The 14,050-nt window shown below is 46.3% G+C and overlaps 1 protein-coding gene across 1 annotated transcript in view; it reads right to left on the reverse strand.

Moving 5' to 3' along the window:
• Positions 1 to 1,620: 1,620 nt before the first annotated feature.
• Positions 1,621 to 14,050, reverse strand: part of LAMC1 (laminin subunit gamma 1) — a 70,420-nt gene continuing 57,990 nt past the window's right edge. The window contains exons 15-28 of the mRNA XM_064454402.1: positions 13,815 to 13,968; positions 13,220 to 13,362; positions 12,319 to 12,497; positions 12,010 to 12,166; positions 9,492 to 9,697; positions 8,978 to 9,057; positions 8,407 to 8,544; positions 8,068 to 8,212; positions 7,345 to 7,494; positions 6,816 to 6,930; positions 6,249 to 6,448; positions 5,861 to 6,019; positions 5,216 to 5,315; positions 1,621 to 4,704 (exon numbers count right to left, since the gene is read on the reverse strand). Coding sequence (XP_064310472.1) covers positions 4,448 to 4,704; positions 5,216 to 5,315; positions 5,861 to 6,019; positions 6,249 to 6,448; positions 6,816 to 6,930; positions 7,345 to 7,494; positions 8,068 to 8,212; positions 8,407 to 8,544; positions 8,978 to 9,057; positions 9,492 to 9,697; positions 12,010 to 12,166; positions 12,319 to 12,497; positions 13,220 to 13,362; positions 13,815 to 13,968 — 2,183 coding nt within the window. The 3' untranslated portion in view covers positions 1,621 to 4,447. The remainder of the gene's footprint in view (positions 4,705 to 5,215; positions 5,316 to 5,860; positions 6,020 to 6,248; positions 6,449 to 6,815; positions 6,931 to 7,344; positions 7,495 to 8,067; positions 8,213 to 8,406; positions 8,545 to 8,977; positions 9,058 to 9,491; positions 9,698 to 12,009; positions 12,167 to 12,318; positions 12,498 to 13,219; positions 13,363 to 13,814; positions 13,969 to 14,050) is intronic.

Consider the following 14,050-nt stretch of genomic DNA (forward strand, 5'->3'; position numbering starts at 1 on the left):
CCCCATGAGGTCAGGTCCTCTGAACTTCAGCCTCCACAGAGCAGCCCATGAAGTCCCAGGCCCTGCTCCTCAAGCAGCTCTCTTCCACTTTGCTAGAAGCACCCCAATGATTTTCACCCAGCTGCAAAGACTCCAGCTGATAACCAGTAGCGTTCTGGTTAAGCCCTTCCCATTGCCACCTGCTGACCTGCTGCCAACCTCTTGCTTCTCCAGAGAGCACGAGAGATGATGGAGCTTGAACTTGGACAGTGAGAAAAGCCACTGGAAACCAGAGGAGAAAAAAGCCACCAGAGCATGGCTCGGTCACTCCTCAGCAAGGTCCCTGCTCTTCCTTGTTGAGGTCAAGCTCAGTCCATGCTGAGCAGAAACACCCTCCTCAGATGGTCTCTACCTGGACTTCAAAACATCAATAAAACTCTTCTTCAGTGAGCTGGAAGCAGCACTCTTCATGGTCCCTTGGGTCTGCTGCTCCCTGTGGCTGGGAGTAGCATGTATTGCCCTCAAAAAACTCCTAGATTTTGGCTGTTCTAGACTGGCGTGATACAAGTGTTTCAGACACTAATCTAACAGAAGCTAAGAGCTTCACCTTACTTTGGGATTTCACCCACGCTTTACAGGACAAGCACTGATGCTGTGTGACCTGAAGACAAAGAGCAGGGGGACGTAGTTCCTAAGCTGAATATTTTAACCCCAAAATGGTAAGAGCCTCCACGTCAAGCTACAGCCCACGCAAGATCAGCACTGTCCCACTCCCCTGTTCTTTGCTCCCCAACTGCTACCTACAGTTCGGCTGAAACATCTGATTTTACCAGCCAGGATTTGCTCAACAGCAGTGTTGGCCAAAAACCCCACAGTGTTTCACGAAACAAATGCGTTAGTGGCAATTATAGCTGAAGAACAAAATGATGGAGCCAGACAAACTGAAATTTAAAAAATAATGAAAAATAACTTACCAGTTGAGAAGGGATTAGCTCTGATGCAAGTTAGTGAGACATGTACGTTTTCCTCTGCTGAGAAAATTGAAGAAATCCAGTCTGCAGCTGCAAGATGGGTGTGATTGCAGAACTGCCCCAATTGTTATCACAGTAATCTGTCCTGACATTAAAAACCTGCTTAATTCAGGAATGAAATTTATCCCGGGCTCTGGCAGACAGGACCCATGGGACAACATAGAGTGCCCAGATTTATGGCAGCTCCTGGGAGAGAAATTTCAGCTTCTTTATTAAGGGTTTTTGATTTTCCTCCCAGAAGCCCCATCCTTTTCTATGTGTTCAGCTGAAAGCAGAAAGGATTTTACCCTCACATCGTAAAGAAACACCCCCCAGAAGGACAGCGCAGCTCTAATAGCATCAGCACCAACAACATAATATTTTTTAAAGCCTAGAAAACCAGCAGCATAAAATTCATTGTAGCCACGGCAATGGAGCAGTGGACACAGGAGACACCATAACCACTATGGCCATCTGCAGCCCATCACAGGGATTTCCAAATTACTTTTCCCTTTCTCCCACCCCAATCCAGCTCACCTGATAAAGCAAGCAAGAAGCAAATCTTACAACTGAGACACATCCCCACACCCCACCCCGAAAACAACCCAATACTCAAAAGAATGCCAAGGTATAAGGGGGTTACAAATATTCAGACTTTATTATAAATAAGAAATACTGTTTTATACATAAAAACTGCAAGTGTTGCATTTTGTTCACCGCCCCAGACAGCAAGACCACAGATTAAGGCAAAAAGCTGGAGTGAAGGCACGTACTGAGGGGGCCACAGTCAGGAATAAGGTGATGAAGGGACTGTCACGTGTTGCCCGTGACATCCAGCACTCCACCAGCAGCTGTTGCATCATCACATTACGTAAAGAAATAACTGGACTTATACAATGAATAATGGCTGTAATGCAGTGGTGATTAAGAGATCGCTTATAAAGATTTTTTTTTATTTAAAAATAAAATTCTGTTAAAAACAGCTTAAGAAAAGGAAAAAAAAAAAGAACAAAACCAAAACAAAACCAAAACCAGAAGAAAGCAGGAAACCTTAGGCCTGAGGTCAGCCAGGGCATTCGTGCATCTTTGCATCTGCTCTTCTCACAGCCTTGGCAGAGAGGTGACACGGTTACAGCCAGCCATCTGACCAGAGCAGCCAGCCAAGACACTGACCTCAACCTCCCATGCACGTGGGCGAGCACAGGTTAAGCTCTCCTCCAGGTATTAGCTATGTTTGCAGGCAGGGGCAATCCCAAGCTGGTAAATTGTAAGAATCTCTAAGAGAAAAGGTACAAGAGAGATGCGGGGTTTGCTGGGAACACCCCCCACCAAGTAGCGCCGTTCCTGAGGGTGCACCAAGCCCCCTGCCTCGCACAGTGGTATCAAGATGTCCCCAAATCCAGCTCTCCGACCACCTCATGCTGGGTCTGGTCTCCTGACAGTGCTACAGTTCCTCACAGTCCAGCTGCAAAGCCACAGCCCCTGCTTTCCTCCCGGCACAACGTCCTCAGGACAAGGGACACAAAATGGGGTGCTGTGACCACCACACAAGGGCTGGCTTTGGAAGGAGGGCGAGAAAGCATCCACCCAATGGGCAAAGTGGTTATTGCTGATGCCCATACAGGTGCTAAGGACACAAGAGAGGGACGAAAGGGGAGCCCGTCTAGGAGAAATAGCGAGCTCTAAGGGAATAATACGGAGAGAAGTGATATACGGTGCACGTGCCCAGATGGCTATAAGGGAAAGCCATAGAGGAGCACATAGAGGAGCCAAGAGCACATAGAGGAGGCCAGGCTGTGCCACTCTGGAAATATGGCTGAGTATATTTACACACACATACGCACACACAAGAGACTTCCTCACACTATAATCATGATTAAAAAAAACGGAAAAAAAAAATCACATTCACACAAAAAATATAAATTTGAAATAATTAATAGCACCAGTGTGTGTCAGATAATAATTTCTTCCCCGCTACGCAAACGTACAAAGTTGCATAGTGTTTAAGGATAGATATATACTGGATCTCAAGGAAGGGGTTGGGGGGATGCCAGGCTGGAGGCAAGGAAGAGGCCGCAGAGGATGCTCTCATCTCAGAGGAAGGCTGGAGGAGGAGCAAGGCGAGGGGCTCCCTGCCGCTCCACTCAGCACCAGTAAGCAGCTGGGAGGCATTACCTGGGGAGGGAGCCTGCCAGGGAGGTGGCAGCAGCGGTGTGAAATGCAGAATTGCCACCTGAGCCTGGCCTGAAGCCCCTGTGCTGCGGTGGCTTTACGGTGACCGGGAGATCGGTAGGCAAAAAGAAAGGAGGGCACCGGTAAACTCCAGCTCTTTCTGCCAGGTTAAAAACAGGCAGAAGGCAAAAGCAGTGCCAGGAGATATAAAAATGCCACTGTCCTCCTCCTGGAAGAAGATGGGGAGAAAGACCTTTTCATTTCCCCTTGCATGCCCCCTTCCTTCCCCACCCACAGACATCCACAGCATGAAGGCCAGTGCAGCTGTCAGAGCTCTATGGATGGCAGCTCTCCTCTTCAGCAAGACTTTTCCTGCTTGAACAAACTAAGCTGTCAATCAGACATTTGTAGCCTTAAGAAAAAAAAAAAAGACCCTCTGGCAATTCAACAGCAACACCTACAAATGGGAATGCAGCTCATGGCTTCCACACTCCCCAGCCTGGACTACCCAGCAGGTAGGTGCTTACAGACTGGACCCAAAACTTCTCCACAGACCAGGAGCGGGGCTGGCAAGACCTACTACTCCACCAGTATCCCATCTTTCCAAAGAGCTCCTCTCAGAGGCTGCATTTTTCTGAGAGATCGTCACAGAAAGCATTTCAGAAAGAGGCTTTGGCTATTTTGTTAAAGGCTACCGACGCTGGCCACTAGTTAACGATAAAAAAAAAAAAATTCACAGGGTTAGAAGTTGGGACGAGGGATCTGAATGAGTGCAGCTATACTGGCCATTACTGTAATACTTTGGTAGCCATCCCCTTCCTTCATAGGGACAGAGAGCTCCGGGACCAAGGATTTTACAGTTAAGGGGAGAAGAGAGGAAAGAAAGTAGGGTTAGTTTTGCCTTGCTGTATACAGCTCACATGGTTATTTATGAACCACAGTATAAAGAGTCCAGAGCATCTCTCATCCTTGCGCTAATCAAAGGGAAACTGTGTCTGAGAAAGGGGCAAAGGCGGAGTGCTCAGGAAGAAGATCTATATAAAAAAAACCCCTTTGATGCCCAAAGACGGATATTTAATTTGCTTCTCTTAAAAAAAAAAAAAAAAAAAACAAAAACAAAAAACACCACAAAACACTTTCAACTTATCCTGATTTGAAAAGAAAACAGTGGCTGCGAGCAGCAAAGAGTTGGGGATTTGAAGAAGGTAACGTGTGTTAAGGCACTCCATAGTCAAACCACCGCTCCACCGCTCACCAGGGGAATACCCCCCACCCACAGTGCACCCTCAGGGTTTCTCAATGGACGGGGTGTTAAAACAACCAGATGGCAAGGTCTTCTTGATGTCTTCCAGATTGCTAATGTCCTTCAGGATCTCTTCAATGTCCCTGTTGTAGGCCTGTATCGCATCATCTTGCTTCCTGGCTTCTCTCTCAAGGAAAGACACTTTCTGGTCCAGGTCGCTATCTTTCATCTGGTCTTTGGCACTGTTCAGGGTACCCTCAATCTCATTCAGTTTGTTCAAGTCCACTGTCTCCAGTTGCCCTGAAAAGCCAGAAGCAAACAGTGAAGTCCACCTGAAAAAAAAACCCAACAACAAAAAAACCCACACAAACAAACAAACAAAAAAAACCAACCAAGAAAACAAAAAAACGCAACTAAACCCAAACCTTTCACGCACCGGTACTGGGTGCTTACATAGCTGAGCCCACACCCAGACCAAGATCTCCATTGGGCCACCTCTGCATCAGAAACAGCTTTTAGAACAGGACCAACCAACCACATTACACCTTCACTGCCTCAACAACAGTCCTCAACTCACAGAAAAGCAGTACCGAACATTGCACAACAAGCTTTGAGGCCACCCCAAGAGGAAAAACACCCAACAAAACCCTTGCTGAAAACACGTGAACCCCTTTCTAGAAATGAACAGACCTGTTTGATTCATGGCACAGCACTGGCCGGGAAGCCAGCACACCACGCCAGCTGCCAGCACTGCAACATCAGGCAGCAGGAAAACACTCGGAGGTGTAAGGCACATTAAGGACAGTCTTACCTAATTGATCCAGCAGGTCATTAATGACAGCAAGCAAGCTGTTCACAGAGTTCTTTGCTTTTCTTGCGTTGTCTTCTGCCTCCTGGGCAGCCTGTGAGGCCTGCAGAGTATGAGGAAAAAAAAAAAAAAGAGCACAAGGCAGCTGCAGGGATTACAAAAGCGTTGCCTCTCCTTTTCACAGGTCTGCCCAAGCAGTTAGTCATACACAGCCCTGGCTCCTCTCTCCAAGAAAACACCCCTGTGCTGAGATCGTTATCACAGTGCTGGTGAAGACTGACAGACTTCAAATAATCAGTTTTCTGATTATTTCAGGATAGGGATCCCTGATAACGGAGAAGGATTTTGCCAGAAAGCTCAGAACAGACTCAACAGGGCTACAGTAAGGTTTCAGTTAAAATAAAAGGGAAGTGTTGCATTAAGAAAACTGGCTCCCAAATTCCAGCAGGGAACCTATGCTAATGCCACCAGAGGAGCTCTTTTGCTCGTCTCACGTTTTCAATCCCACTTAAAACTTTGAAGAGATTGAGTACCGGCTGGACGCAGTGCTGTCTTTGCAAGAGGATGGTGGGAGAAAAGCCTGCATCACCAGGACAGCAGGGAGAAGGCACCTTCTTGCCGCTCCTGCCACCTGCCAGCATTACTTACCATGCCTGCCATCATCATATCCTGCTCCGCATCATCCTGCTTCCGCTTCAGCTCTTTTTCTGCATCCTGTAGTTGCTTCATCATGTCATCCACTTCTCTGGCCAGCCCTGTCACATCAGCGAAAGTCTTGTCAGCTTCGGCTTTGGTAGCAGCAGCACTCTACAGCCAACAAGGGGAACAGGATGGAAAAATGTGGTGAAGGTGCAGAACTTCCTTCGAGCCTTTTCGTCAAAATGCACCAATTTCCTGTCATGCCATATTTTGCATTCCCTAGCAGAGAATACAGCAGAAAGCACACAGGACTCACCAGGAAATACTGGAACAGAGGAGGTTACACAGTCACACACCAATAACATGGGGGGTAGCTCCAGAACCACAAAGGACTCACCTTCTGAACAGAACCAGCAATTTTCTCAGCATCATCTGCTTTAGTCTTGGCTTCACGGGCATCAGCAGCAGCATTGCCAAGCGCCAGCTCCGCCTGGCGTGTCTTATTGTTGGCTTCAGCAATGGTCTGGGTAATGGCAGGAATCTTTTTCAGCGCTTCCTCAGCTGCCGTCTTGTTATCATTCACCCGCTTATCAAAATCTAAGCAGGAGCAAAACAGATTATCACTTGCTCCAGAAGAGCTTTGGGATGCTTCTTTGACCAAGCTATCCAGGCTTTGCTGCCTTGACATTAGAGGGATGAAGAGCAAACTGGGGTGCTGGGAGTATATGCTCGTAGCTCTCCCTATTACACATCTTCTGACCCTAAATAAGGAACTTAAAAGGGAGATTTCTAGTCACTGAAACCACTTCTATTTTTTATTTTAAAGGAAAAAAAAAAACCAGCCAAAAGAACACACCTGACACTCAGGTACATAATAGCATGGACAGTTTATGAAAGACACCCTACTGCCAAGTGACTTGTCACATAGGAATCAAAGGATCCAATGCAAATGCTTTCTCTTTACCTTTCAGGTTGCTGAGAATGGTATTAGCCTCCTGTAGTGTGCCATTGCCCTTCCGAGCAGCTTCTTCAGCCAGGGCTTTTGCGGCATCTGCTCGAGCCAGGAGCTGGTCTGCAGTCTGAGGAGACATGACATTTATCAACATATTTATACCTTTGGAAGGACAGCCAGCTAGGTGTATCAAAAAGCATCACTCAGCCTGAAATACCAATGCCATACAGAACAGCGCTCTTCCCTGAGTGGCAATGCTTCCTCTGAAACCAGGTGAATTCAGGTACTTTTGGAACACTGTTCTGAATACAAAGATGACATCACACCTGGCAAACATCCCCTATTCTCCCATATAGCCTCAATGCCACTGCTTTTACCAGCTTTCTCCATCTGCTCTCCGGGACCATTCTGCAGTATCCTTGTAAGTAACAAGCAGTGCTCAGATAAGACTGAATAAGACCAAGTCTTTCATATCTGGCCAGTTACTTGTTTTCCTTTGTTTTTCCCAGGGAAAAAAAAGCCTGCACAAAACAGAACTGACCTGTTGCTCCGTCTTCCCTTTCTCCAAGAGGTTTTTTACTTCTAGCTCCTTTCCTTTCATGTCTTCTCTCAAGTCCTCATAATCTTTCAGCTTCCTGGCAATTAGCTGATCTAACTCCTCCGCTTCCTTCTTGATCTTATTTGCTTCATTCTGCAGGTGGAAATCAGAAACAAACACAGATTCCTGAATGTTAAAGAATTTCTGAACAGGTGGCAAAACACACTATAGTTTCTAGCCATCACACAGGTGGAAGCTATGACGTGTTCCCATCTCTTACAAATACAGTTGTAACTTCGTCTTCAAAGCGCTGAATACCATGAGGGTCAGTGCAATGAAGGACGCAGGTTGCAAACAGTCTCACATGCACGAAAATCTACTGCACTACAGTAAGCACAGGAGAGGGAGCAGTTCTGCAGACTTCAGAGGGAACTGAAACTTTTGTGCTTCTCTGTTCAAGCCAAGATGTTTGGCAAACAACATTTCACTCAGTTTTTTGTCCTTCAGAGACTGGGGGAGGTGGAGGTTTACGTATGTAGTTCCCTGCTTAAAAGCTGAAATGCACAAGTCTGGATTATGCCTAAATGAACAAAAATTCCACAGACTATTCTTGTGCAGAGAAACATCAGCAGAGCACATGCAAGGTATGTCAGCAATTCCGCACACTGCTATGCTTGTCCTCATTGATCTTTTGAAAACACTGCACATGATGCTTCCTGCACATACCTCTAGCCCCGTGGAATCCACGGTAGGCAGACTGGTGAGATTAGCGTAGATCTGCAGGGCTTTGTTTCCAGCTTCCTCTGCCTCTGCAAGCACCTTGTTGGCCTGTTTCTCTAGGTCTCGAGAAATGTTCCTTGCTTGGTTATACCTAAAGAGCCCCAAGGATTCAGTTACACTACAATGTTTTTTGGAGTAGAATTGAACTTATTGAGAGTAGAGAGGCTAAGAAATTGAAAGACAACTCCCATAAAACCCAAAGCATGCAAAGCTACAGAAGGTGTCTCAGTTTTAAGCACTGCTCAAGAGCCAGGAAATAAAAACAATTTTCTATTACTGACTCACTTCTGATTGAGCTCATCAATGTCATTTGCAGTTTGGTTTTCTCCAGCCAGGGTCTTCAGCAGCAGTTGATACGCTTCTGTGGAAGTATCATTTGCTGCCTTGGCTATGCGAACAATCTCATCAGCTTCTTTTTTGTGTCTGGACAAGTTTACAGAAGAAAAATAATGCCATTAGAGTTTTCAGCCAGTGGTATCTATTCTCAATTCCAGATTTTAAGAGAGAATAAAATCTGGAAGAGAGAATACTCTCCCTTCCTTCACCCAGATTTGCATATGGAGGATGCTGAAACATTTGCAATGGAAGATGTTGTTTGAGACCACCTCTGTGACCAAGGCATCACTCCAGCAGTGCCCACAAGATCAGCTGAAAGGCACCGCTATGGTTGTACATGTCCCTCATTTGTATGTCTAGTGTTTGCCTTCAACGATACGTAGGCATGCAGCCACAGTGCCAGCCTCTTTACTCAAAAGGCATGTGTTTTTTATCAAGCAAATTAAATTCAGCTTCTCCCTCGTAGGGAAAAGCAGGGCCCTGAAGCGGGCTGTGAGGAGCGTGTCTTGCCACAGCCTACCTTTCAGCCAGCTTACGAGCCTCTTCTGCTAATAGAGTCATGTTGTTAGGGTCCCCACTGGACTCCGGAGGTATAATGGACTGGGGGAAGTAAAAAAAAAAAGAAAACAAAAATCTTAAAGCTCTTTTTCCATCTTTTGTTCGTCTTTGCTTTAAGTATGTATTATCATGATCTAAATGCTTAGATATGTGTCTAACCTACTTCTGACTTCTCTATATTTTTTTCTTAAGCTCATGCAGTTTCCACCACCGGTTATCCCTGAAAAACAAAGGTGCTGATATTTATTTAGGGGTTCTTATGTTGGTTTCTTTGAGCGCGAGTTAAGATACAATCTACAACAAGACACTGGTAATCTTCCTTTATTTAATTCCCATGATCTTGGGGAAGGGAGAAGGTATTTCCATAGCAAGTTTGCTATGAGAGAAAGAGAACAAGCAGAGAAACACACCAGAGGGCACAGAAAGGAAAGGCCCCCTCCTCTCATAACCATGTGGGATCTTGGCAGCACACTCACCACGTTGTCAGCTGCCATCTTAGCCTTCTCAAGCATATCAGAAGCTAAGCTGATCAGGTCCTCGGTGTCCTCCACCCGCACGCGGGCTTGCTCCGCCAGGCTCTCCGTCTCCCGCACCGTGCCCTGGATGTTCCTCAGCCTGTTGAGCTGACTCACTAGTGTGCTGTTGATGTCTTTGAGGCGATCCATAAGGCCCTGATCTACATCTGAAACAGACGATATAAAAGAGAAGCGAAATTAATTACAGCGGGAAGAGAAGCCAGAGCAGCAGCTTACCACTGCAGGCAACTCGTTGATAGGTTGGTCCCCTACTGAAAGGGGACCAGCAAAGCCGTTTCATAAGTCAGTCAGCTTGAGATCAAAGTCATCATCAGAATGTGCACCAAATATGAGAAATGAAGAGTCATTAACTACTAAGATTACAATCCCGCTGGGTGTTGGAACCAGCTCTGATCGGTGATTTTGTGTTCAGAATCATGTTTCACCTCTGACTTAAAAAAAGACAACAGAGCTGCTCTTCAAGAGGTATTAAACATCTGCTTTGTGAATTCTCTTTAGCTTAACTCCTAGAAGGTAAGCAGAGATGGAGAATAGCAGGGCTGTATGTTATTCCCCACTTTGTGCAATTGTGGCTGCTCCTGAGCCAGACACCGTCTCCATATGGAGCAGCCAGATGATGTGAGGGAGAGCAAACTCACCCCAAACTCCCCCATCAAACTAAAGGGATAACAAAAGCTGGCAGGATAGAGCCTTGGCTCTCCAATCGGTAGGACCTATGAGCTCCCCATACTTCCCCAAATTTTTGGAACACCAGGTAAATCCCTACAGTGTCTTAATAATGGAGCCATAAAAGGACAGATACATGCCTCACGACCGGGGCAACTACTTTTCTTAAGAGCTGAACTATCAGCAGAAGCCTGCAGGCCTCCAAAATTAAGATTTTTTTTCTCAAATACATTACCTTGACCGTGACCGCACATCTGAAGTACTGAACATGAACATCTGACACATTTCAAAAACATACTACAAACTATGTATCAAGTAGAAAACCACAAATAAGTGCTGCAGGTGTGCACAGATTTTCACAAGATTGGTTTTTGTTGCACTTATCTTGCCTCTTAGCTAGGGAAGAGCAACGAAGCTGGTGAAGGGACTACAGCACAAGTCCTATGAGAAGCAGCTGAGGGAACTGTGGTTGTTTAGTCAGGGGAAAAGTAGGCTGAGGGGAGACTTCATTGCTCTCTACAACTACCTGAAAGGAGGTTGTAGCGAGGTGGGGGTCAGTCTCTTCTCCCAAGTAACGAGTGATACGACAACACAAAACGGTCTCAAGCTGTGCCAGGGGAGGTTTAGATTGGATATTAGGAAATATTACTTCACTGAAAGGCTTGTCAGAGATTGGAACAGGCTGCCCAGGGAAACTGTTGAGTCACCATCCCTGGAGGTATTTAAAAGACATGTAGATGGGGTGCTTCGGGATATGGTTTATGGTGGACTTGCAGTGTTAGATTAATAGTTGGACTTCATGATTTTAAGGGTCTGTTCCAACTTATATGATTCTATGGATCTAAGAGGTGGAAAGAAAGATAAAAAATACCACCACAAACCCAATCCATTCCCTCACCTTTCTCCAATCCCCACCCTCCTACCTTTCTACGTGCGACTATTATCTAGGCACAGATGCCAAGCAGGCAGCATAAAGCTACCTCAGCTAAAACTGAGAAAAGCTTCAGTGATCATTCCCACTAGAAGGAATCTTCCCAAGCAAACACAAACATTAGATGTGTGTCAGCTTTTTCCCAGCTTCACACAAAGGGAATAGATTTTTCCAAAGTGGTCTGAAATCACTGAACCAACTCCCAAGGGAACATCTTTTAATGCAAAGTCAATAGTCTTCAGGTTGCCCTCCTCCAAAACACATATCAGCTTATACATTAAAAAGACCCTAAGGACAAATCACTGTCACATTGCTTAATGTCCTGCTCATGGACATCTTATGGTAGAGGCGACAGTACAAGAATCAACATGAAGCAGAGTTTAACAGGAAAAATAGCTACAGGCCACCACAACAGCACTTTTCAGAACATTATATGCTTTATGGTGGGATAATTAAGCTGGCCAGCAGGATTTTGAAGCCTTCATTCTGATTGCTCATGATATCCCAACAAGAACTGCTTTATCCTAAGATGTGTGAGCAAATTCATAAGCATAATAAATAAGTATATTGGGAAGTCTTCTGCTTGTTTAACAAGTAAAAACCTCCTTTGTGTCTGTGCAGAGCTAGAGGCAGACCTTTACTTCGCAGGTACAACACGGACCACTGAGAAAACAGCAGGGATAAAAGTGACGCTACTGTTGTTTTGATAACAACATACACTGTCTCAGTGTTACCTGAAATAGCTGCCTGTCTTGATGCACTGCATAGGCTTCAAGTAAAACATGCTGTGTCCAAAGGGAACAGGAACATCAGGGAAAGAGCTCATTTCACATTGATCCATGTCTGACCAGGTCAACTCACCTTTGCTGTTTTGTGCTTCCTGGAGCAACTCCGTAACATCTCTTTCTGCCTGCTTCAACCTCTCTTCAAAGGCTTGATCCGTTACAGTTTCTTCTCCTGTACCCAGATTTGCTATAAGATTTTCCAGCTCCTGCAACCTCTCTCGTTGCTCCACCACCTACATGAGATGGACAGAGCACAGGTATGACACAGAGCAAAGCACCTTGAACCTTTCAGCTTTCAGCAAGCATCAGCCAGCCAAAGCCACTGCACAAGCGTGGAGATGTGCCACTGTCTCCAGTGATACAACAGTGGCATTTGTGGCCTTACCTTATCTTTCACTAATCTGTAACAGGCCGGACACTCTTGGCAGCCCGGCCACGAGCGGTTGTAGAAATAATTTTCTTCACACTGGTCACAGCGGTTCCCCACAAAGCCTTCCTTGCACTCGCACCGACCATTCTCCTGGCACTGCAGGGAGCGTGAACCCTCAGGATCACAGTCACAGGCTGCAGGGAAGTTAAACCTCAGTCAGACTGGAGGAGAGGCAGAAACACCCTAAAACTCACTGGGCACAAGCATACCCTCAATACCCTAGAACGTCTGCAAGAGCAACAGGGCACAAACCCACAGCTGGAGCCCCATTGCCAATTGGGACACTTCTACACATGGCTGGATGCAACATTTGTTGCATGCGTTCACAGTGCTGCTATTGCCTCTCCCACAAACCATGATAGTTTTCTACCCCATTTCACTGTAAGCAACTGCAGTTAATTTTTATGCTCTTTACAGCAGGGATATCAAGGAGGAAAGTCTGGGGAATCCTGTTTTTCAGTCATATTTCCAAGATCTGTTGCTCCTCAAGACAGAAGCTGTATAGTCAGGCCATTTGCAGAGTAGCTGTGCAGAGAGTTAACATTAGGAGACAGGACTGTTGAAGGACAAGGTTCAGAGAATGTATTTACACCAAAGAGAAGTGGGCATCTAATAAGCTGGGGTTTTTCCAACCCCCAATTAAAAAAATAATGTATATAATAGAAGAAAAAAAGGGAGTAAGCTATTGTACAGGGATCAAATTTCACCATGCAGGATGCGGACATAAAAGTGCCAGCTTCTGCTGTGATGAAGAGCAAGGTGCGAAAGTACCTTCCCAGAGACAGGAGGAAAGTGAAGGCAAAGCTGGCTGTGCAACATCCTTCCCATCTGCCTCGCTCCAGGCCCTCAGACTTACGTTTACAGCCTTCAGAGCCAAAGCCAAAGTGGTTGACCTCACATCTGTCGCAACGCTGGCCGGCGATGCCAGGCTGGCACTCGCACTGCCCGGTTCGGATGTCACACTGGCCGTTGGTGGAGCCCAGCGCGTGGCAGTTGCACCTGGGAGAGGCAGCCACACATCAGGCAGTGACACAGAAGGGAGGCACAGGTGAAGTGCCTCTCTGAAAGAGCCCTAACAAGCACAGCTCAATGCTTCCGTTTGCCAAAAGCCACTTTTCTCCCTGTGCAGATGCAGGAGGTGAGGCTCTGAGCCTTTGAACCATGTAAGGTCACTTGGTGCCTGCACTAAAAAAGGAACCCACAAGCCCCAGCTACCAACAATCACAGAGTCACGTGACACTTTTCTATTTAAAACCCTGATTTAAAGCTATTTATAAATCAGGCTTTTTGTATAGCCTTCATAGCAGCTCCTTGATTGCTGCTCTTCCCCACCCAAGGCAGCATCGAGACACACCAGTTACTTGTGACAAACATCACATTCCTGCACAAGGTAAGCACAGACCCCACCCCCCAAAACCAGGCTTTTTGCCCCGAGCCAAGGCAAACATCACCTCTCACAGCCACGTCCACTCTGGAGGTTGAAGAAGCCAGGCTCACAGGCACTGCAATCCCTCCCGGTTACGTGAGACAGACACTCGCACTGCCCGGTCACTTGATTACAACTCGTCTGCTGATTCACAGTGCCATAGGGATTGCAGCGACAAGCTGCAAAAATATAAGGGATGGAGAAAGATGCAGAAAGTTATAAGTCCCTTGCTGTGTTGGTACTCTGCTAGCCAGTCCCTAA

Source organism: Phalacrocorax carbo, chromosome 6, assembly GCF_963921805.1.
Source record: "Phalacrocorax carbo chromosome 6, bPhaCar2.1, whole genome shotgun sequence".
In the NCBI taxonomy this organism is placed as follows: domain Eukaryota; kingdom Metazoa; phylum Chordata; class Aves; order Suliformes; family Phalacrocoracidae; genus Phalacrocorax; species Phalacrocorax carbo.